The 23,235-nt window shown below is 53.1% G+C and overlaps 2 protein-coding genes across 4 annotated transcripts; both read right to left on the bottom strand.

Annotated features, from left to right (window-relative positions):
• Positions 1-1,670: 1,670 nt before the first annotated feature.
• On the bottom strand, positions 1,671-11,200 carry FOXRED2 (FAD dependent oxidoreductase domain containing 2). The gene is made up of 9 exons (XM_087765562.1): positions 11,080-11,200; positions 9,982-10,527; positions 8,140-8,391; positions 7,350-7,619; positions 6,452-6,618; positions 5,636-5,801; positions 4,875-5,116; positions 3,837-4,007; positions 1,671-3,070 (listed from the first exon to the last, which is right to left on the bottom strand). Exons 2-9 carry the CDS (start codon positions 10,503-10,505, stop codon positions 2,805-2,807), a joined length of 2,058 nt encoding a protein of 685 aa, XP_087621688.1. The 5' UTR covers positions 10,506-10,527; positions 11,080-11,200; the 3' UTR covers positions 1,671-2,804.
• A 232-nt stretch (positions 11,201-11,432) lies between these two features.
• On the bottom strand, positions 11,433-19,425 carry EIF3D (eukaryotic translation initiation factor 3 subunit D). Of its 3 annotated transcripts, none has more exons than XM_087767243.1 (15): positions 19,273-19,425; positions 18,757-18,892; positions 18,396-18,441; positions 17,848-17,984; positions 17,661-17,746; positions 17,089-17,161; positions 16,841-16,956; positions 16,502-16,634; positions 15,734-15,881; positions 15,356-15,486; positions 14,807-14,892; positions 14,448-14,577; positions 13,842-13,984; positions 12,546-12,826; positions 11,433-11,578 (listed from the first exon to the last, which is right to left on the bottom strand). In XM_087767243.1, exons 2-15 carry the CDS (start codon positions 18,877-18,879, stop codon positions 11,565-11,567), a joined length of 1,647 nt encoding a protein of 548 aa, XP_087623369.1. In that variant the 5' UTR covers positions 18,880-18,892; positions 19,273-19,425; the 3' UTR covers positions 11,433-11,564. The 3 variants fall into 3 exon arrangements, with proteins under 3 accessions (XP_087623369.1, XP_087623370.1, XP_087623371.1); XM_087767244.1 differs by having other exon boundaries at positions 16,841-16,953; XM_087767245.1 differs by lacking the exon at positions 11,433-11,578 and having other exon boundaries at positions 12,538-12,826.
• Positions 19,426-23,235: the final 3,810 nt, after the last annotated feature.

Here is a 23,235-nt window from a genome sequence, read left to right as displayed (position 1 = left end):
CCCCAAGCGCCGAACTCTGACTGGCCGCCGTGGCCGCCCTTCAACCCCCTTTTCACCGCCCCGTAGGGGAGGGCGGGCCGTGTCACGCGGGGCGAGCCCTGGGTGCTGATTGGCGGCGGCGCCCTCCAATGGGCGCCGTCAGCGCGACGCCGGGAGCAGCGCGCCTTCCGCACGTGGCGCGGGCCCCGGCCCGGTTCGGCCCCGCCGCCTCCTGTAAGCTGTGCTGGAAGGACGCGGCCCGCAACCCCCGGCCCGCCATTAACTCCCTTCCGCAGGACGCACGGCGGGGCAGGGCGCCGGGACCGGCCCGCAGCCCCCCTCGCCCGGACGGCTGCAGAGCAGCGCGGCCTCTCGCTCCCCCGCCGCGCCTGGAGCCGCAACCCCCCCACGGAAAACGTATCTGCTCCGGCAGCACCGGGCCCGGCAGGAGCACGGCTGGAGCGGCGACGCTCGCTCAGCCGCCCGTGCGTGGCAGTGACTCGGGTGCCCGCTGCCCGGAGCCGCTGGAGGTCAGCGGCAGCAAAGCCTCTGGGGCCTAAGTTGCCAGATCCACGCCTGGGAGACGGGCAGGGAGTGCGCCGGAAGCGTCAGCAGGTGCCGTTTTTTAGATCGTCGCTTTTCTAAGGCGAATCACGCTTTAAGGCAACACCTGCACGGCGAACGCACGCTCTGCAGGTCTCTTGTGGGATGGCATCGTACCTATCGTACAGCGTGGCGTGCGTTGCAAGTCGTGCGAGAAGCGGCTGAGGGAGCTGGGGGTGTTCAGCCTGGAGGAGAGGGGGCTGCGGGGAGACCTTATTGCTCTCTACAACTACCTGAAAGGAGGCTGTAGCGAGGTGGGGGTCGGTCTCTTCTGCCAAGTAACAAGCGAGAGGACAAGAGGAAAGGGCCTCAAGCTGCGCCAGGGGAAGTTTAGGTTGGATATTAGGAAAAACTTCTTCTTCAAAGAGTTGTCAAGCACTGGAACAGGCTGCCCAGGGAAGCGGTTGAGTCTCCATCCCTGGAGGTATTTAAAAGATGGGTAGACATGGCACTTAGGGACACGGTGTAGTGGTGGACGTGGCAGTGCTAGGTTAGTGGTTGGACTCGATGATCTTAAAGGTCTTTTCCAACCTAAGTGATTCCATGATTCCATGATGGAAGAGGAAACATCTGGAGAAGGTGCCTGTGAGTACCTACAACAGGGCTGCACTCAATGTCGGTGCATACGGGGAATGAATGAACAGGCTCTTAGTGACAGCCAGTCAACCCGATTCAGTCGCAGGCCCCTTTTCTTCCCCCGGACAATTCCCAAACAGAAAGCCCACGGTGCCAAGGATGTAGCAAGTAGCGGCACCACCCAGACAACTATCGGCCACAAGAGCCATTCCCAGGCTGGCCTGGGAGCTGGGGCAATGGGATGTAAAGCCTGCGGAAGGACGCTGATCGACACCGACTGAGAAGATGATAGTTTCCCCCTTCAGCTGCATGTGAACACTAAGATCTTCCAGCGGCATCGCTAGCATAGCCCACTATTCCCAAAGAGGAGCAAGAACTCATTTGTCATCTCCTTCTCCTCTTCTGCTCCCCCCCCCCCTCCAAGCATGAAGTAGAGGCAGGGTAGGAACTGGGGCTCTACAGAAACAGCAGCCGAATTCGAAGGACTGGGACAATTTTAGGTACCCGGAGGTACAGCCTCCCCTGTCTGGGGTATTGGGCAGCACGAGTGCGGAGAGGTATATTCTTCTAGGTGCTAAGGGGCTGGAAAACGTGTGTGGAAGCAAAAGCCTGTTCCCCCTCGCCCCTCCTCTATTTCCTAGAAATCACAGGGACAACATAAGGTGGAGCCCAAAACTGCTCTTTTTGAGCAGGGCTGGGCAAGGAGCCCACAGGGAGGTGACAGAGAAATGCAGGTGGCTGACAGAGGGAGCAATAAAGTGCAGGCAGCCTCCCAGTCCATGCCGGTAAGGCCTCAAGGTGACTGGAGGGGAATAAAAGAAATAGAAGACAAGCATTTTAACAACATCAAAGTCCACCCGAAACGTTCTTGATGGGACGTAGTGCAAATAGGAGAAATATTGGTCATGCTTTATAAAAGACAGGGGTTAACCTTTCAGGCTGCTTGGTGTGGGTGAAGAAAAACGTGAGGACAGCGGAGCTGAAATCCATGGAAGTCTCTGTGTCCCAGGCATTCCAGGCAAGCTACTCATCCTCTGTGGAGAGAAGGGTCTCTTGTAGTGCTCTCCAGGAAATGACAAGTTATCCCACCTATATGGTAACTAAAAAAAAGACCACCCCTCTTCCACACCAGCTACGCAACTGCCCTAACTCAAATGCAGGAAAAATATCATGAAGTTTGCCTGGAGTACCGCTTCGGGATTCGGTGCACAAACAAATCTTCAAGCCTATGCAGCATACCGCATCCAGGGGCCAGAGAGCCTGCACCAGGCTACCACAGGATGCAACCAGCTCACCTCAGAAGAGGGACGTGACATTCTAAGTTACCCAGGCGTTCCTGCACTCTCTCTTCTTTGACCCCTGGATGTCGCTGCAGATACTGGCCTGCGAGATAAACACCATCTTCAGGCAACTCTGAACTCTGCCAGGACAAACGTGGGAGCATCAGCGTCACTGGATTTGGGCCCCTTGCTTATCCTTCAGAGCACGTTGGTCCTCTTTGTAACAGCAAGATCTGAGCAGGTCTTTGGCAACTCATGATCAGTGGGATGGAAAAGGTGCACGGGAAAGGGCAGAATCCTGCTGTGGATCTCTGTTACAATACCGTCACAACAGCACCTATGGGTTTCAGTGTGGAGTGAGAAAGGTTAAAGCTCATCCTTGGCATTAACAAGATGCTGCAGCGGACGAACGGGTATCGCGTGATCTCTCAGCAGCTGGTCCTGTGACCCTTCGCGGCTGTCAGGGGGTCTGTCGCCCAAAAAGTCTGCGAGAGTGTAATCCTCCAGCAGGCCAGCCTCTACTGCGTGGCGCCGGAGCCCCTCGCTCCCCACAAGCCCTTGCATTCTCACGTACCCCTGCTGACAGAAGGGAGGCAGCTTCTGACGTGTGAAGGCAAACAGGAAACAGGACTCTGCAGGGGAAAGGATCAAAAATCAGACGTGGCAGAGAATAACTCCCATAAACTCTCGAGGACTCATTCAGAACAAAAGGCAGAGAGGATGAGGGAAGACGACTGGAGTGTCCCACCTGGCACCCGGCCCCGGATGACAGCAGAATAATTGACTCAATTCTACAGAGCTCAGGAGATGCAGGGTGGGATCTCCAGTCTGCGCTCTGAGAGGAAAAGGAGCGGGATTTGAGTTTGCAGCCCTCCATCATCTTCTTTGTACCACAGGATTGCTTCCCTCTGTGCAGCACATGGGGTTGCTGCAGGAGGTTCCCAGACCAGTCTTCAGACCAGGAAGGGAGGCAGCAGAGGCTCTCCAGCTCTCACATCCCAGCACTCCCATTTCCCATGGGAAAGCAATCCCATCATCGGTACATGAAAAGAGCTCTGGTACTCGATCGCATAAAGAAATGTTCAGATAATGGAGAAGGAAGGAAAGCTGCAGGTAGAAAAGGAACCAAATCAAACCTCATACACCTTTCCCTAAATCTGTGTGTGCCTGGGGCGGTCTCTTTCTGGTAGTGAGCAAGAGCAAAAACTATTTGGGAACATACACACAGCACTGTCACTTTTTACCATCTGGGGAGCGCATCAAAGAGGTGTGACTAGCAGTGAGACCACCAGCTCACCACAGGGAGATCTCAGCTATTTGCAGAAGAGATCGCTCCTGTTGCGAGTCCCTCGCATCCCTCCTCCTCTTCCTGCCACCTCGACCCTGTGCTCAAATTACCTGCAAAGAAATTGCGCAGGTCAGTGCTGAGGCAGTTCTCCAAAAACCGCCTCAGCGGCAGGATGTGAGCATTCGGGGCCGTCCAGTCTGTCAGAAAGTCCTCCACAATGTGATGGACAGCATCTGGGCGAGGGAGAGGCCAATCTGGGGGCCGAAGTCTCATCTCGTGCTCTGCCAAGAGAACATTAAGGGAATCTCTCAGAATCAAAATGGCATTAAAAAGAGGTTGGGGAGGGGAAAGCAGCTACAACAGCTGTTTCAGCTTTTGTCCTGACCTTTTTAATCCCTACCTTACTTTCATTTGCAATCCCCTCTGCTAGCCGTGTCCTTAACAGCCCTGTCACTGCACAGCTGCCCCTCGTCCCTGCCCGCAGTACTTCCTGTCATTTCACTCCCGTTCCCCCTGGGCAGGGACTGCCAGACGGGCTGAGCTGCGTTCAAGCTGTAATGCTGCTACCCATCACGCTTCCTTCCATGCACGGCAGGCCAGACCCTGACCCTAGGTTTCTGGAGATGAAGATTCAGCACACTCATTTCCCAAGGAAATCTATTCTGAGAGTGTTTGCTGGATATAACACTCATCTTCAAACCCGTGCCTTTGGAACTGCCTCTGTCACTGCGTGACCTCTCAGACCTGGGCCGGCCACAGAGAGCAGCTTTCTTTTGGCAGCAACACTGAACAGCCCAGCCTCATCTGCCAGGACTCTGCAAAATACATGCAGGGTGCCAGCCAAAGGAAAGCAACGTTCCCCTTTCTGGGAAGGGGGCAGTTCTCGTTCTCAAATGTGAGGTCTCTGGTACAACCCCCGCACCCTACACCTCGTATTGGTCTGACCGATGGAAACTTCATGCCAACTCCCAGCTTTTTCTTCAGCTCACACAGTGGTGGCAGGTGTCCCAGAGGATGGACGTGAAGGAAGTGGAGAAGGGTCTGCAATGCCTTCAGGTACCCCCTCCCTTCTTTGGCTCTGAAGTATCATCATCCCTCTCCGTTTTGCTCGTATCAGATAATTAGCAGGGAGAGGCAAGAAAGCTTACCTGTCGGGAGCCGTTTGTAATAGTAAATAACAGGGTGCAAAAAGTTGGACTGCCAGGCATGCTGTGCCTCTCCCACGGCTCGGTTGTAGTAGAAGACATCCTTGTCAGCCCCAGAGAAATTCCTTCCATACTCCATGATGATGACAAACAGCCCATTGGGAGCCTTTCTCCCCGTCTGCATTTCCAGCTCGGCGAGGACTCCGACCGGGTATTCTTCCAGGTATTCAAATGCTGTGGCGTTCCTGTGAATTGCAACCACAGCCATCAGACTTTTCCACCACAGAAAAGCCAGCTGGGATCCAACACCCCCTCAGCTGGTCAAGGCTAAGGCCAAAGAGCCATCAGATAGTAATTATTTGTGGTCATTACAGATCTGGGCTGGACTTGATGCAGAGCTTATGAAGGCTGCAGATACTGTTACAAGGCTCCATTATTTTCCCACTTTATGCGATTCCTCTCTGTGTGAGCACTGCTCAAAGAAAGCTTTTCCCTGGGGACAGTAAAAAGGTACTACACTTCTGACCCTAGAGGGAAGGTCTGGACCATTTCAGCCCCTTAAGAGAGAGAAGTAATTGGCAGAATTGGGCATAGTGGCACCAGTCGCGGCAGTGATACAGGTTTTGAGGTGGCTGCCTATGTGACGGTAACACCCTTAGGCAGCAATGGAGCAATTTGTGTGGTGGCACCATGGGAGGCAATGGTAAAGAAGAAGGAACGAAACGATGGAGTGCAGTGCTGGGAATAATTACTCACTCACTCACTCTCTCAGCAGTATGATGTCAGCCAGGACACTGAACATCTGGTAGAGGCCCGAGGCCTCGTTCACCCGCTTGATGATGGAATTGGTCAGCTGTGTAATAGGGTAGACTGTGGATGGCCAGGGGACACCATGGTGACGATTTTCCAATAAGCGGTGGACTGCACGAGCTAAGACATTGAGAGAAACAAAGACGGCTTATTTAAAAACCCAAGCTTACGCTTTTAAGAAATCCAATCACTCTGCAGCGGCACACACAGATACTGGCAGGACACAATAAATAAGCTTTACAGCTCATCCGTGCTCAGGATCTCCCACCCCAATCGCTGGTAACTGCAGTGGAGATGCCCTCTGAAAGCTGATGTGATGCTAAGTGGTTGGTGAGGGGGCGGGGGGTCCTTGGGGATATTTCATTACTTCCGAGCAGTCCTTTAATGATAAGGATGGGCACACACACACAGACAGAAATTCTCTCTACTGCCCAGAGCCGCTGGGTTTTAACTCCACAGCACAGACCTCTCACCCACAGCCTGTCACGAGGCAGAGCATCTGGCCGGCAGAAATCTATTGTGTTACATAAATAAGAGACAATGGGCAAGAGAGACACAAGACAAAACAAAGACAGACAACCAAAAACTTCAGATATGACCCCAAGTCACTTCTCCTCCACTTCAGACAACGCAGCTGCAGCTTGGCTGTGCTTTGTTCTTACTGCCAGCACAAGACTAAGGGTGATCTCTTTCCAGCAGTAAGCTATGAATTGTTCCTTCGAAGGGGGAACAATTCCCACCTCTGCCCTTTCTGTACACCCAGTACTCACTTGTATACCGGAATCCATGGATAAAGCCCCCAGCAGATTTCCTGAAGTCAACAGAATGGCTAGCAGTGCCAAGAACAAAGAGCCCCCGAGTGCCTCTGGACTCGTAACTAGGTTTGATCTGAGGATACTTCTTTTTATTCCCTTTTCCTGGCATCATTCTAAGGGATCTGATGTGCAAAAGAGAAGAGCAGGCTGTCAGGAAGGGCAAGGGTGGAAAAATAAAGTGTTTCTGATAAGGGACACACTATATTGCAGCCACTGCAAGACACTGCTTCATGCCCCCGCTGTCTTCAGTGGGATTTACTGCTGTCCCAAGAGCATAAAGTCAATGAGGATCTTCCAGAACACAAGGGTGCTCATCTCAAGGTAGCTCTGGACAAGATCAAATTCCAGCCTGAGCCACTGACAGTGAATTTTGGAAGACAGTGAAGTTAGTAGTATCATTTTCAACTGCAGGATGTGTTAGAAGACAAACCAAGGTTGAGCGAAGGCTGCATCCTCAGGGTAAAAAAGCAGATAAAACCTTTCTGTAGCGATCTGTACCTGTACCATCCTCATTAAAAAAAAAAAAAACAACAAAAAACACAAAACATTGCTAGCCGCCTCCATGTGATCTGGCAGGTCAGGATGTTAAGTTCTAAAGGCACAAACTTTTTCTGTGTCACTCAGGTCCCAACACTGCCATTTGCTCAGCCCTGTAGCCCATCAATCAGAGGGCAATGGCACATGCGTTTGCACTGGGACACGGCTGTAGCCACAGGGTAAACAAAGAACTGTGGTAGCACCAGGTAGCTCAGAGCCAGGAGAGGACCTCCCCTTCCCCTTCCTCCCTAGTCAGGCCCTTCATAGTCTCTCACTCTAACTACCTGCTTCACTGTAGATCCTGGTTCTCCCTCACCTGTTGTAGATAGAGAAGTCAAACTTCCAGCCCAGGCAGCGGATGACACGGTCGTAAGGTGCACGGGTGGCAAAATTATCCAGTTCATCCTGCGGGAGGGTGATGGAGTCAATGCCTGCGCTGGTGTTCCTGTTATCCAGGTAGAACCGGAGCGTGATGTGCAGCTTCCCTTTCTTGTCCTTGACAATAGCCAGATCTTCCAGGTCGCCCTCCAGAAGCCCATCCAGAGATTTCAGCTGGTAGGTGTCCAGCAGGCCATTGTTAATTGCTCTATGAAAAAGAGGAGAATGTACGAAGGCTAAAAGAAGGGAGGAGAGGTGGGATCCATGGTTCTGTCTCAGCTGCTGAAAATGGGACACCTTTACCAGGCATCCCACGCTCCCCTTCAGTGCAAAGGTTATCCCCAGAGCCTCAGGGCTCACAGGAATAGCACAGGTAACACAACCTCACTTCCCTTGCAGGATGTAGTCAACCTCTCAGCTCTCCTCTGTGTTACTGCAAGCAAGGGAACAACTTGGGAGCCAGGACTTTTTAGTGATACAGTTTCCAAGGGGACATTTTCCTATTTCACACAGACCCCAAAGAGCTCTCATCAAGCTCCTGTGTTCAGCAACTGCAACCTGGACTGCTTTAAACCAAGGACCTAAGGACAGAAGGCCCCATGTTTCCTCCGCGACCCCCAGGACCACAGCACCTCCTGTGCCAGTCCGGCTCATCGCCTCGGCAAGAGGCGATTCTCCTTGTTTGTACCCCAGCTGCGTTAGAAAGAGGAAGAGGAGCGGTTTCCTACCTCAGATCGCCGACGTAGTGAGTGGCCCATGAGAGGCGCACACGGGACCGGCTCACCATGTGGATGAAATTCGTGACGCCCAGAATGTTCTCCGCCGTCTCAAAGGCTGAGTTCCCTCGGCCCAAGATCAATACGGTTTGGCCAGCAAAATCCTCTGGGTTGATGGACACAGTCTCGTAACCCTCAACGTATTCTGAGCCAGGAAAGTTCACCACGTTGGGGACCCACATCCCAGTGGCAACTAACAAAGAGCTGCAAAACCAGGGATAGCAATAGGGAATGCAGGAATTACAGGAACGGGGCCATTGTTCCATCTCATCACTCCTTCCTCCTCCCGCTGTGGAAGATGGCTGTGATGTGCCCCCTCCACTGATCCAGACACTCTGGATCAGCTGCACAGGTCATGGTTTCAAGAGAAACCTCTCCCCAGCTTCACCTAATGACCTGCTCCTCTCTTCTCTATCCTCAGGCCAACAGAGATGACTAGGAACATCGCTATATATAGCAAAAGTCAGTGCGGGTGCTGTACATATACATCTCCCTCCGTTGTTAATGAATGTGCAAGTACCACTCATTAGTACTATATATATTGTCAGTGAGTACGTAAGTTTCACAGGTTGATTATATGTTGCATAAAAAATTGCTTTAAAATTTGTGTTGCCTTTTAGTACAGCAGAACAAAAGTAATTTTTAAGAAGGATAGAACATGGTTTCAATATTTTAAAATGTAACTCCTAGTCATAAAAACATGTTAGCAACATCACTAATTGTTAACACTAGAAGTAATCATTTTATATCTCTCCGTAAGAGCTTTTACTTGAATCTAATCTTTTGTGACTTAGAGGGAAAAACCAGGCAGCCGAGGCTAGCAGCACTGTCTGCTGTCCCAGCCTGGCTCACGCAGCTCCCGAGAGCAACTCACTCGTGGTGCGTGGGTGTCTGGGATTGCCTTCTGTCCCCTCCAAGCTCGCCAGCCAGCGCACCTCCAAGTGACAGCCAGCGCGACCTGCTGTCGTAGAGCTGAGGTTCTCAGGAGAGGTGAGAAATATACTCCATATGTTCACATGAGTAACTTCCAGACGTTTTTTAGGAATGTAGCTTGGTGGCAGTACGAGATACACAGGTGCGAGTATGACAAAGGGAAGGGGAATTCAGGAACCAGCAACCTTGAGGGTTATTCCTCACACTCAGCTCCTTCTACTGCAACAGCCCCACTTTTCTCTGGTTCCCTTCTGCTGGCTCTGTACTAACCCAGGGCTTCAGTTGGCTGGGACGCACTTTTAAATATTGGTTCTTCTAAGCACGTGTGGGTTACCGGAGGTGAGGTGTCGCTGCACTGACTCACCCAAGTTTGTAACAATAAAGGCAGCAGTGGCTACAACTCGGTATGACTGAGGTGTTTTTTTTTCCACAGAGAGCAATTATCTAGCTTACATATCAAGCATGGAAACTGCAGTGATGGCAATCACAGCCAGTTGGTGTCTGCCCTGCCAGCTCCTCAGCCGCCCAAGGCATAACGTTGCTCGCAAAAGGCAGTGCCTTCCCAAGAGTAGTTATTCCACCCACCCCGCCAATGCCTGCAAAATGTTTTTCCCCATGATGGTTAAGCCCTAGTGATAGTGGCCAAGTCTCCGAGAGGCTGTGAAACCTCTATCCTTGGAGATGCTCATGCCTCAACGAGGTAAGGCTCTGAGCAACCTGATGTTGCTGGCCCTGCTTTAGGCAGGGGGCTTGGACAAAATGACCTTCACAGGTCTCTTCCCACCTAATTTATTCTATGATTTTGTGACTTCAAAGATGCCCGTGGAGAGCGGTGTGGCTAGCCCCGGGTTCGCTCATTACCTGCACTTGTAGTTCTGCCTGTCCTGGTCGGTCAGGAGGAAGTAGTGGCCGTTCCAGGCCTGCCCATCCCTCTCCAGCGTCACATGGACGATGGCCGTGTTGTACTGAACCCGCAGCTTCAGCAGGGAAGCAAAATCCTCCAGGTAACGCACCATCGCGTCAGCGTTGGGGAAGAAGTCGCGGGAGTAGCGCTGGAAGAGCAGCTGGCGGTCGTGGCTGAGGAGCGAGTTCCAGTCGTGGCGGAGGTTGAACTCGCCGTTGGATTTGCCCGTGTACCGCTTGTTGATGCTGATGAGCTTGCGGTGGCGAGGGTAGAGGGCGAAGAAGCTGCCGGGAGCGTGGCTCCGCTCGAAGACAACATAGTCCCGGCTGGCTTGCTGGAGGAAATAGGCCGCCTGCAAGCCCGAGGGGCCGGCCCCAATGACGCAGTAGTCGTGGTAGAGGAAAGCGGCGCCACTCGCCACACGCAGGCTGCCGGCGTACAACGCCAGGCCCAGGAGCGTCCCGCAGACCGCCGGGGCCATAGCGGGGCCGTGACAGCCACCCCTGCCGGGGAGAGGACCGGGGAGGCGTCACCCAGGTGGCGAGCGGCTCCGGCGGGCGGAGGCCTCCCCACAGGAGACCCCCAGCCTGGCCCGGCCGCCATGGTGGCCCTCAGGGCCCCAAGCCGGGGTGGGGGTCTTGGGGGTGGGGCCCCACTCCCTGTCAGCCAATAGCAAGAAGGGGCCCAGGTCTTCCAGCCAATGGGCACACAGGGCCCCCTGCCCCATCCAATAGCAGACAGCGCGGGGCCAGCAGGCGGGAAGGCGGGGCAGCACCTGTGGGCTCATGGCCGCCAGCCCCCGCAGTGCCCCTGTGCCCCAACAGCCAATGGCAAAGGGAGGCGCGAGCCCATCAGCCAACAGGAGACGGGGTGCCCCACGCGGCCCTCGCTCCCCCGCCAATAGGGACCGGCCGTGACCCCGCTGCCACCCCCCCCCCCCCCGCCCCCGGCCAATGGCGTGCGGGGCGTGGCCGCCACCCGCGAGGCGCCGCACGTGACGCGCGGCACACCTGGCCGCCGCGAGCCGCCCGGACCCGTCCCGCCAACGGCCGCACCTGCACCATAAAGCTCGCGCCGCGCCGCTCCTCACGCGCAGCACCCCGCACCGCACACGCCGGGGGCGGGGGGGGGAGGGCAGGGCAGTGCGCGCCCCGCGCCAAGGGGCGGGTGAGGGGGCGGTGCGCGCCCGCGCCGCGTCACGTGACCCCGCCGCCGCCGCTTCCCGCCGCCAGCGCCATGGCGCCGCCGCGCGCGTACCACGTGTGCGGGGAGGTGTGGCGGGGCGCTTAAAGGGGCAGGCGCCGGCGCGGCTTCTCTCGGAGCGGGGCCCGCGCCCCCGGCTGTCCCGCCCCGGCCCCGCGGCTGTCCCGCCCCGGCCCGCCCGCCCCCAGGCACACACGACACGGCGTCACTGAACGAAATGAATTTTATTCCGCTTTCTCCCCCCCTCCTCATTCATCTGGAGAAGAGGCGGGTGCGCGGGCGCAGCCCCCCGCAGGGAAGGCGGGGGGTGCCCGGCCCCCTGCGCTGTCCGCAGGGCTCAGCTCTCTTCCTCTGAAAGAGAAGAGAAAGAGGCATGAAGCGAGCGCAGCTGGGGAAAGAAAAACCCGCAACCCCCCCAAGTAAACCCTCTCCGCCAAGGAAACGCCACAAAGGTGGCGGCAGCGGCGACCCGCCCCAGCCCCTGCAGCCCCGTCCCGCAGCCCCGAATCACAGGCACACCCGCGTCACTCGGAATCACGCGCTTCCCACTCCCGAGAAAGTTACGCAGCGACCTAACGCATCCCTAACAAAAACCAGAGCAGCCAGGCTAAGTTTACAGCCGAAAAATAAAAAGCTGGAAAATATTTTTCGTATCACAGAAGCAAAGGGTTTCCCACTGCCGAGAGAGCACGCCCCGACGATCACAGAGGGTTTTCGGCGGCAAAGCAAAGGCCGGGGCCGTCACCGCGGCTCCCCCGGCCCTCCGAAACTCCCGGCCTGACCCTCCGGCGGCGCCTCAGCTTCAACAGTCGTTTTGTAAAAGCTTCACTGAGCTACCTCCATCCGGCTGGGTCACCACCCATTTTAAATGTCTCATCGGCAAATCACTCCCATTTCTAAAAATGTAGTAAAAATAGAGCCCGGTACCAACAGAAATCAGCACCCCCCGATCCCGGTGCCGTGGAACGAAGGGCTCCTTGGCCAGCTCCACTTCCCCACTCGCTGCTCTGGACCTGGGTCCTCTCCCCCACCCCCGCTAGGATCAGCCCTCGCTCGGAATCCATCCAGAGGCACAACATCTGCATTTCCAATTCTCAGCTCTTTTTGCCTCTGACCGAGCACTCCCGACACCGCCCCCACGCACCGTTCCCACCGCCCAGCCCCGTCCTCGGGACCGCACGTTCTCCAGCCTCGCTCCTCTGCTGTCACTGCACTCGTCAGATCTCACCCTTTAGGTCTGGTCTTTACCGTTGGTCACCCCTTTTCCTCCAGACCAGCAGATCACTTAAAAGCATAAATCACCAAGCCTGCTACGAACCTTCCTCTTCCTCTTCTTCCTCCTCATCCTCCTCATCTTCATCGGAGCTGAAGGTGCCATCAGGCAAGCTGTAGATCCGGATCACCTGCTTGTTGGGGTCTTTGAGGATGAGGTACTTCCCCTCATCCAGCTTCATGCAGATGTCGATGACGCAACGCAGGATGCCCCACGCGTTCTCTATGCTCAGGTTAATCTGGCTGGCAAACTCATTTGGCTTGAACTGCTGCGTGCCCAGGATCACGTGGCGGGCAGAGTCCTTCACGTGGTAACGGGACACGTACCTAGGGGGGCAAGAAGAAACCAGGCGGGCATCAGGAGATTAAGTCCAACCACCACCAAGAAAAGCACCGTGATCAGTTTGGGTTTGTTTTCTGGGGTTAAAAATCCTAATACTCCAACATTGAAAGCCAAGAGGATCTCCTGGCTACGAGCTGTCGACCAGTAAGGCATCACTACCCCAAATCAGATGGGGTGGTACAAAAGGCAGAGAAGAATTGGTCGCATGGATAAAAATGAAACAACAGCATGATTAGCAGGGAGTTTGGACTTAAAACACATGTGAATCCATCAGTCCTATATCCGAGGACAGAACCTAGAATTGCAGAACCAGCTGAACCAAGTCAGCAAATGCCTCTTGTTCATTATCCACAGAAAAAAAATAGTTTGTATATAAATATATATGTAATATATATTATCAGCCATATCATCTGCTGTGAAAGCTACCAATGGGAGTCCCAGCTAGGGGACTCACTAGCTCTGTGCCGCTGCTGTGGAAAGAAACCACAGTAAAAGCACTCTGACCAGGACGCCTGGGCAACCGGATGCCTGGGAGCCGCTAGCACACAAAGCGGCTCACCCAGGCCACCAACAGCAGGGCACAGACTCAACTGATTTTAAGCAGTTTGAAATGGGCTGTGGCAATACCTCCCCTGCAACCAGCTTCTTGTCAACAGGGCACTGAGGACCTCAATCAAATTGCTGACAGCACAGTCACTGCATTTATTTCCCTCGTTAGCGATCTCGGCAAACAGGCCGAGAGCTGCGGAGGCCACCTGCCCCTCACGTGCGTGAGGTCTCACAAGGTCAGTCGCAGCAGAAGGCGCATCAGCCGGATGCTGAGGGGAAGCAGTCTACCCCAAGGCTGGTGTGCTCACCACAAGCTTTCCCCTCTTGGCCACTCAAAACGTGGAGTGATTTTATGATTGCTCATTCTACAAATGGTTCGCTTTGACATATAGTGGGTGAAATCATGGAAAACGCACCTAAAAGGTGTTTGGTGTGAAAACCCCATCTTACCCGAGTTTAAGATATTCTGATCCAGCCAGCAGCGCGCAACATGTCCAGCGGGCTAATTTGTAGCTGTTGTTTTTCAGCTCTGTGGCAATCACAGCTCCTCTCTGAGAGTCAAGCTTCTGGCGCCAGTCTACTCCATTGCAATACTGAGAGGAGAATCAAAACTAGGGTCAACCCAACAAGCCGGCAGCAGTCACCTCTCCAGCCATCTTAACAACATGTAGGGAAGTTTCTTCTGTCTACCTTACGATACCAAACAAGGGAATGCGAACAGCAACCTCCAGGGAAAGCCCTTGCACTGGAGAGGGGCAAAAAAGCAAACAGCAGGAACTGGCCAACATTTGTGGCACTGGTTAGGAAGGGAAGTTTGCAAGAGAAGCATGGGAACAGACCGGCTACTGTGCTGAACAAGAGGGTTCAAACCAGCTTCTTCGCATCTGGGGGAGAATCCCATCAGCACTGCTTGTCCACCAAAGTTATGGGCCTTTGGTGGAACGTAACCGCCCGGGGGACACCGCCAGATGTTTGTCTCATCTTGCCTGCTGTACCTCGCATGTCAGGCAGCAGTGAAGCAGTTAGAGCTAGCTTTGGGATCTCGTTCTTCCTCACCCTGGAATCCCACTCGTTCAGTGTTTTGATGTTGATGAAAGACACTTCTCCATTTGCTCCTGTCATCACGCCATCATGTTCACAGCGGACAATGAGATCTATATCATCTCCCAGCTTCCACCTTCGGTATCTGCCAACAAACAGCCCAGGTGGTTATTTCGGACCCTTGTTCCCTTCCAGATCCATGCAAGCACTCAACAAAATCCTTTCTTCCTCTCTCTGTTCACTGTGAGGACGCCCAGGAATCCCTCTCATGGTAAAGCTTCTATCAGTAACACTCCTGACTCATTTGGCCTCTGTATCACACTGACATCCTGCCCCCTTGCCAAACTCGGCATCAGAGAGAGAGATCAACGTACCTGTATGCAACAGAGGCAACTTCATTCTTATCCATGTCATCCTCCACAAAGGGGTTTGGGTTGGGAAACTTGTATTTCTCCTTTCCCTGCAGAAGAAAACAGTAGGGCATGTTAGGAAAAAAAACCTGGGGGAGCTCTCCCCTACTGGATAAATATTCTCTTATAGCAACAGTAGCTAATTTCCCTTATATAGGGAAACGCTAAAACATTAAGACAGCCGATGAGAAGCCTCATCTTCACGTTAGTCACTTTGCTGTAAGCAGCGCTTCTACTGGCACTTCAGCTTCACTAAGTGTACTCAGAAGCCCGCCTGCTTCACCACTGGGAGTGGGATTTCTTCTTTGTGGAATAAAGGTGAAAATCTTTCTGCAACAAAGTCACACAGCTCACCAGAAGTAATCCCACCTCTCTCGAAACTGAAAGAACATTAGTATAACACACCTCTGTCAATTAAAACACTTCTGTGCTGTACTAAAGCAGCCTTAATGAAGTCTCTTCTTGACACTCTCTGACACACAGACCCTACTACCCAGCGCTGCTCAACCTTACCATCCTCAGACACTGCTGGGAGAAGTTGTGATTGATGTAGGTAGCTTCCATGGCAAGGTTGCGCGGAGAATTAAAGGAGTTGCCCTCTTCCTGTGGTGGTTCGTTGGCTGTTTCACTCACTGTCAGGAGGTCTGGGAAGAAAACCAGACACAGGCAGTTATACTCAGGGGAACAGCTACATCAGCTTCAGTGAGCCTCTAGCCCCACATCGGAGCAGATAGATAGAGAAGTTACCCCCACAGCTAGCACAGCAATCAGCTTGTTCCAGCTGTCTCAGTCTGGACATCGAGACATAGAATAAACTCGGAAAAAAACCATAAAGAAAGCCTAGACTCTCTAACTACCATAACAGCAACTTCTTTCAGGCCTTTTCCTCACCAAAATCGGAATTGTCCCTCTTGTCGAAGAAAAGCTTGGATCCAACTCTCTGGACAATGATGTCCCAGGAATAGACAGAGCGAGTGCAGCTCATCAGCGTGGCCAGGATGGCATCTGTGGCAAACACATTCCCTTGGGTCTTTGCCAGCTACAGATACAGGAGGAGGAGAAAACTGTGTTTCAGCAGAAGTGAACAGACACCCCGTCCCCTCCCCAGCCAAGAACAGAAGTGTTAGCAAACCAGATCATGAATTTCCTCTCCCACGCTGAGGAAGCTAGACTGGTAGGTACATCACCAATTGCTAGACAAAGCATGAGGTACCAGCCAGCAATCCAGGCCCACTCTCAACCAAACAAGGAAAAAATAAGAAACCCACTACAAAATGTGAATTCTCTTGGGAAAAGGCATGGCTCCTTATTGCTGATCGGGCCAGAGAAAGAATCTCCAAGCTTTGCTCATCTCCAAAAGCAGAAACCTCAAGAACCAGGTCTCTGACATGGAAGTTTCTTTCCCAACATATCTCAAGTACCGGCCTGCTTCCCTTTCCAGAATTACAGCTTTTCCTTGTCCCGTATTCCTAGTTTTGCAGTAATCTAGCTCTGCCTTGGACCTAAGAAAAATAACACCACCTGCTTCTTTTCCTTTGCAAGCTTAGGGATCTGCAATTTTTCTACCCTTTTCTTAACTTTGGTCTGACGGTAACAGCTGGTCTCTAACAGCACGCACCAAGAAACATACTACCGGGTTTTACAAACCAGTAAACATACCTTTCGGATAACTGGGTCATCAGTAGTAGTGACAGTATGGAAGATGCGCTTAATGCTCCTCAGTAGCTTCTCATTCCTCGTTGTAATGCGGTCAAAGGCTTTGTCGTAGTATTCTAGGGCTCCACAGCACTCTCTGCAGAGGTAAGAGGACCACCTTGATACCCCCTCTACAGATAACACCACGTGGGACTGAGGGGCCTGCTGGATGCTCCATTACCTCCCCCTGCTTTGGGTACCTCAATGAGAACACTGGGACCAGGCCAGGAGACCCTCGCCCTCCTGCTTTCCAAAAATCCGGTCAGCACAGGAAGCAAGCCCACGGCTGCTTTAGGAACTCACATGTCTTGTGGCTCCGACACCTCCAGGTAGCGCATCTTCATCAGCCGAGGGAAATCCATCTCTTCTTTCACCTCCCAGTCACTGCGAACTTCAACAGAGGAGTCACGAGGCTTCTGCTGTGCGGCCAGAGGTAGGACAGAGAGAGAAACGGAGACACAGCACATCAGGATTTGTGCAAGAGGAGCTGCCCCGTCAGCACAGCCAGAGAAACCAAACCAACACAGGGGGCAGAAAGCTTGCTAGTTTACCTGTGATTTTTGGTCCCATTTCTGCCTCACTCCAAACTGCTTCTGAAACTTCTTTTGTAGGCGCAAACGATCTCTAAAATGGCAAATGAGAGAAAAGCCATGAAGAGAAGCTCTCGACTCCTACGTGCCACAACCATTCCTACGCTTCCAAATTACCACCAGACGAGCAATGCTTTTAGGCACCGAGCCACTGAAACATTTGCTGAGCTGTCTGTTGGTCAAGATTCCCGAGGCATTAAAAGCTCTCTTCTTTACTCTGAGCAGCTCTTTAAGTATTTTCATCTCCAAAGACTGCAACGCAGTTGTCAGAAAGGGTACGCTCTGCTTTAAAATGTCCTGTTTACTTTCAAAATGTAATTCAAAAATCCTTCTAAATTCTTCGATAGCTGTTTGAAACCCAGGCTTATAACTACCGGTGACATCAGCAGATCATCAGACTTGAAATATCCTGAAATTCTTCTTTGCCAACTGTTCACTCTAGTGGGTTCTGTTACAGTAACTTAACAAATTTATCAACAGTATGTTCACACACTCCAGCCCAAGTATGGTACGCTCATTATCTGCAGCCTCACCTCTCCTTCTGCTTGGCACTCTTTGGCAGTGTCTGCATGCTGAACTGCAGCATGTTCCGACGGTCCTTGTCTCTCCGAAGGTTCCTCTGTGAAATGAAGGGAAAAGAAAAAAAAAGAACATTTCAGTTGCAAAATAATTCTGTGCTGCTGAAGCTCTCCTTTGAGCCCGTTCCTGAAAACACGTTACCTGTGCAAATCGCATACGATTCCTCTGGTATGCCGTTTTCTGCGTTCGTGCTGTATCCACCAGTTGGAAGCTAGTCTCATCCTCCTCATGGAAATACGCATATTGACTTCCGCCACCAAACTGCGATGAGTACTTGTCTGGAAATAAAACAAAGCATCTTGACACCAAGCTTCTAGGAAAAAAACCCTGACACTTTGCCCTTTTCTCCCCCAAAATTCCCTCCAACTGCCTTCACCTAAGTCTGATGCATAAACTGGGACTCCTGCCTTAGGCCAGCATGTTCCCCCCCCCCCCCCCCCCCCCGCCCCAAGCCTCCCTGAGAAGCCCCAGACATGAGGCAGTAGAAAAATCAGGAGTAAGCCCTAAGGACAGGGAGAGCCCCATGGAGCTCTCCCGAGGGTGAGGCACGCTTCCTAATTTAAGAAGCCTGTCTCGCTGAGGCGCGCAGGTAACCACCGGAGCAGGTGTGAGACATGAAAGCAGGAATGACACTCGAAGAAAACTTTGTAGGAAATAAACCACAGGAGCAGCCACCAGACAACACGTACTCGTGTATCTTTTATCCTGATACGTGGCTCCTGTCCAATCGGCCACCTAAGGACAAGAATAAACAGTCAAAATAAGTGACTATTAACCTGACAGTTCCCCCCACCTCTGACTTTGTATATGCAGGACTTCTAGCAGCAAAGGCAAATACTGCTGTTCGCTCCAGAACTAATCTTGTCAACTCCCAGCTCTGCTTGCCAGCCCTACTAATTGTTCACAACTGTGCTAAGCCTTAGGATGCACCGCAAATGGTGTCAGAAGAGCAACCATGGTAGTAAGAAGCGAAAACCGGTGGCAGCACGCAGAGGTGGGGTGCCAGAAGGCACAGGGGGCTCGTTCAGCAGCAGCCCATTTCCCAGGTACCTTTCCCAGGCGGTCTCCTTTACTGAAGGGCTGGTAGGGCATGTCCCGGAACTGCTCGGGCACGGCACACGGGCCCCAGCCGGAGGGGTTGTCCTGGATCACGGGTGTCACAAACTTCGCCATTTTTTTTAAACTTCTAGAGGGGAGAAAAAGCAAAAGAAAAACAACCCCAAACACTCAGCTGCCGCACGGGCGAGCCCCGCCGCGGTGGGGTACCGGGGACCGCGGCCTTCACCCCGGCAGAGGCCGGGGCGCGGTGCCACCGTGAGGGGAGGGCGGGGAGGCCGCCTCCGCCGGACAGGCCCGCACCGCCGGGAGCGGCCGGGGCGGGGTGAGGGGGTCCGGGGAGCCCCGGTGGGTGAATGTGTGTGTGGCGGGGGGGGGGGGGGGGGCGGGGGCCCGGCCCCCACCGGAACCGGTGGCAGCGCCGGGGCGGGGCCGGGGGTCCTGATGCCGGCGGGCGGGTGCCGGTAGGACGGGGGACAGGACGGGGGGCGGCCCCGACGCCCCTCTCACCTGCGCGGCCCCGTCACGGCCCCGATGGCGGCGGATGCGGCGGCGGCGGCGGCGGGTGAGGAAAGAGGGCGCGCGCCGCGCCGGCCCGCCCTTTCCGCGTCAGCGCCGCGCGACAGAGCGCCGCTGTCGTAAAATTAAAAAAAAAAAAAAAAAAAAAAGAGAACGCGGAGTGCGCGGAACGTCACGGCCATGGAGCTGCGGGCTAGAGAAGCCGCGGCGGGCGGACGCGAGCGCCCCCGCCGCACATTCCGCCAGCGCCCCGGCGGGCTGCGCGGGCCCGGGCGCGGGCCGAGGGCGGCCTCCGTCCGTCCCTCCGTCCGTCCCTCCCTCCTCTCCTCCCCTCCTCCTCCCCTGGCCGCGGCGCCGGCGGCAGCCGGGGTTTCCGTCCGGCTCCGGCCGCGCGGCCGAGGGCGTCGGCGCCGCTCTGTCGCCGCTGCCGAGGGGCGGCGGGGTGCCGGCCCCGGCCCCGCGGAGCCGCGTCCTGCGCGGCCTGTGCCCGGGCCGAGGTGGTTCGTCTGCCGCTTCGTTGTGCCGTTTGTCCCAGCGGTGTCGTTTCCCGAAGTCTCGCTCCCTCCTAATGACTGCGTAATAACCCAAACTGCAGCCCAAGGCGTGGGAGGAGAGTGATGTTAATGATGGTGAATTTGCCGTATCGATTAAAAAGCTTGGGTTTGGCTTTTAAGTAGAAGAGCTGGGGGTGACGCGTGACAAAACGGCTCGGTTTGTCCCCGGCTGTCACAGAGAGGAAGAAAACATTATTTTCTGCGGCTGCTGAAAGCACGGCAGGGCGCGGCGGCTCAGACAAACACTGGTGGGGTGTCAGAAGCATCTTCGCCAGCAGTAAAGATGATTAAAATTCCTAGAAATGTGGAACTTCTTTTAGCAGAAGTACTTAAGCCTACGGTAGGCGAATGTCTGTTGGGAGTGGTTTTGATGTAATTGACTCGCCTGGTAGCAGCGGGGTGGGATAAATTGTCTAACAGACTTCCTCCTCCTGTTGATCCTCCAATCTCATGAAGATAACTTGGGCTTTGTGACCACACAAGGGACGGCCCAACCTCAAGAATTTTATTTTATTTTTTTTTTTTTCCTTTGGAAGAACTTGAATTCAAATTATCTGGCCTAAAATGATGTATTGGAAGAATACTGATCCTCAGCTTAGTCAAATGAAGACTTCAATTACTAGCATGCAGCCAACCGTCTGGTTGTGCCAGGTTGTTCTACAGACATGAGATGGAATTATTGTGAAGTCTGGAGGGTAAATTCCTATTTTGACAGATAAAAATGGAGGTAAAAGTTAAGAGATGTATGCCTTTAATAACCTTGTAAACAGACTTAGAGGGCTCTGGACCAGAAGTATATCAATAAAGCCACGTGTCAGGACAGGAAACATGACTTCATGCTGTGCCTCTTAATTTTCTCACACACGCAGCCTCTTGAAATAAAAATATATTCCAAACTATGCAATGGTTTTGTAGAAAAGCAGGTACTTTTCAGGTTGTAGTTGTATGATCATTCAACCGTCTTTGCGTTTTGGAGGCTGTTACAAAACACTTGACTTAGAGAGGGAAAGATGTGCGAAGAACGGGAATTGCAGTTGCCCCTGCCGTGTTCACAATGTGGTGTTCAAGGTTTTGCATTGTCCCCGATGGCTTTCCTTGGGCTGCTGGCGGGGAGACCTAGGGCTGGAAGTTAGGGTTCAGCCCTGTGGCCTCTCTAGGAGACCATGAGCCAGTCATTTAATACAGCATGTACCTCAGATCCCTGTCTCTGTAGTTGGGATAATATTTCTTCTCAGGGAGTGAGGGCAATAAATTATTAAATCTCAGATGTTCACATGCCAGAGTGACTGAAATTTTCTCTACCCCTGAAAGGAGCAGGATCCAGTTTACAGATCTCTTCAGCTCACAGGCTAAAAACTAGCTCTTTAGAGAATTTTACTGGGTATCTTTTACCTAAGAAGAGTCTAGATCAATATTTTCCAGCCAGAGAGGTGTGCATTTTCTCCTTTATTTACCACTTGGAATTCCTCCTTGAGAAAGAACTGAAGCCGCAGCAGTCTCTGCTTTGCCAAGACACCCTGCCATTAATCAGAAGTGGGATTATTAAAGCACTTTTTCCCGCTAGCGAAAAAAAATCCACTTATAGAAATACAGTTTATAAAATACAATTTGTAACTGTCTCACCTAAACAGCCTTTTTAGAGACAAACGTCATTAGTGCTGGAACTGCTTCGCCGGTCACTGGCGGTGGCTGGGTGCGATCCCAGCGCCAGATAACCCCTGCAGCGCCCCAGCAGCGCCCGTCCCTTGCCCTCCCCAGCTGGGGGAACGGGCTGAACAGGCTCAGAGGGGCTGACTGGTGGAAGGAGTTGCTACGCTCGTGTCCTCCTTAGGAGATGGTGATAAAAGGCGCAGGAAGCCCTGAAGAAAAAACTGGACTAAGGAATGAGTGAAGAGAAGAAATGATATACAGACTGATAAACTGAAAGCCCTTCCTTTCCACGGCTTCCTCTTCACTCTCGAGCCTGCGTGAGGTGCTTAAAAGAGAATGCCATGCTGCTGTTGTCTCCCAGAGATGACAGGTCACGTGCACTTTGGGCTTAGCCCATCAGACTACCTTCTCTGGGGACAGAGTTGGGTATAGGCGTGGGTTGGAGGAGAGAGCAGGTGTAGGGAGTGCCTGGTGCGGGGTAAATGCTCCTCTGGGCATGGACGTAACCTTCCAGTTTCTTATCAAGGGGAAGGAAGAAAGGTTCTAAAAAAAAAAATCCAGTCTTGAAGAGGGTAAGATTTGCTGCCACATTTAGGTGAAATTTGCTAGAAGAGGGGAGGGAGCGGGCCTGTCTCGCTGTCCGCTTCGTGCCAGGCACCGCACCTCCCGTCTCCTGTGCTGTGCTGCGGCAGGAGCCCCGCAGCTGCATGCACCTCTCGTCCTCTCTTGCTCACCCCGTGCACCGCTGCTGCAAGCGGTTTGTCGTCCGGCCTCGAGCATGCGTTAAAGGCACGTGAGATACGTCATTTCCCGGAAAAGTACTCAAAATACACTTGCTTGCAATCATTTGGTCCTTGATCCATAATTTCAGTTCATCAGTTAATTAATCACTTAATCAGTTAATAAGGCTAATCATTCTTTCCTGGAAGATGCTCATGATAAATTGTTCCCATCTGGTTTTCTGTTTTTGTCTCCCACTTCTCCGTTTTTGGGCTCTGTGCTGGTGTTAGCAGGTCCATGAAAGAGGGGCTTGTTCCAGCACTGTGGCTGTTCCAGTCCAAAACCTTCACCACCATCAGCCTCCAGCATGGTTTGGGGCTTGTTGGAGAGCTGTTGCTCTGTGGGCTGGCTCTGCATTGAGCAGCAGCCTCCTCCTGCTGAGCGAGGACATTACGCAGCTCAGGCAGTGTTACCAGAGGTTTACCAGGTTTAAATGAAGGAATGCAAGCCCAAGCGCCCAACCCACTAGGGGCCTTTCCTAGAAAATAGATCACCTCTGCCTTGACTGAAGATGCCTTGGAAAGGCTTAAGACAGAGGTTGCTTTCCAGCTTGCGTGACTGTACTTCCACTCAAAGAGGCAGCTGAGGATTGGAAGACTAATGTTCACATTAAAACACTATTTACCAGTAGTTCCTTTTCTCATTCTTACAACAAATGCATCAAAAATAGCCAGCTGGGTTCTTTTTCCTCACTCAACAACAGACACGCCGTATGCCTGTGCCATATGCTTAGTCTCCACTGCCCCGCATTTCTTCACAAACCCAGAAACCAAGGGAAAGAGTCTTCAGCCTTAACGCCTTCCCCCTGCAGAGAAGCCTGGCGTTTACACACATCTTCAGGTCAGACTCTTCTTCCGACGTCATCATTGTTGTCTTGTTGTGTTTAGAGCAGCAAAACTCACTGGGCTCTCATTGTAACCAACCTGGGCCGTATATGAACTGACTCCTGCCACAGGCCGGTGTTCGCAGG

Source organism: Nipponia nippon, unplaced genomic scaffold, assembly GCF_047370975.1.
Source record: "Nipponia nippon isolate SJK-2023a ecotype South Korea unplaced genomic scaffold, ASM4737097v1 scaffold_3, whole genome shotgun sequence".
NCBI lineage: Eukaryota > Metazoa > Chordata > Aves > Pelecaniformes > Threskiornithidae > Nipponia > Nipponia nippon.
The sequence above is the reverse complement of the archived record's forward strand: the minus strand, read 5'-3'. Positions and strand labels throughout refer to the sequence as shown.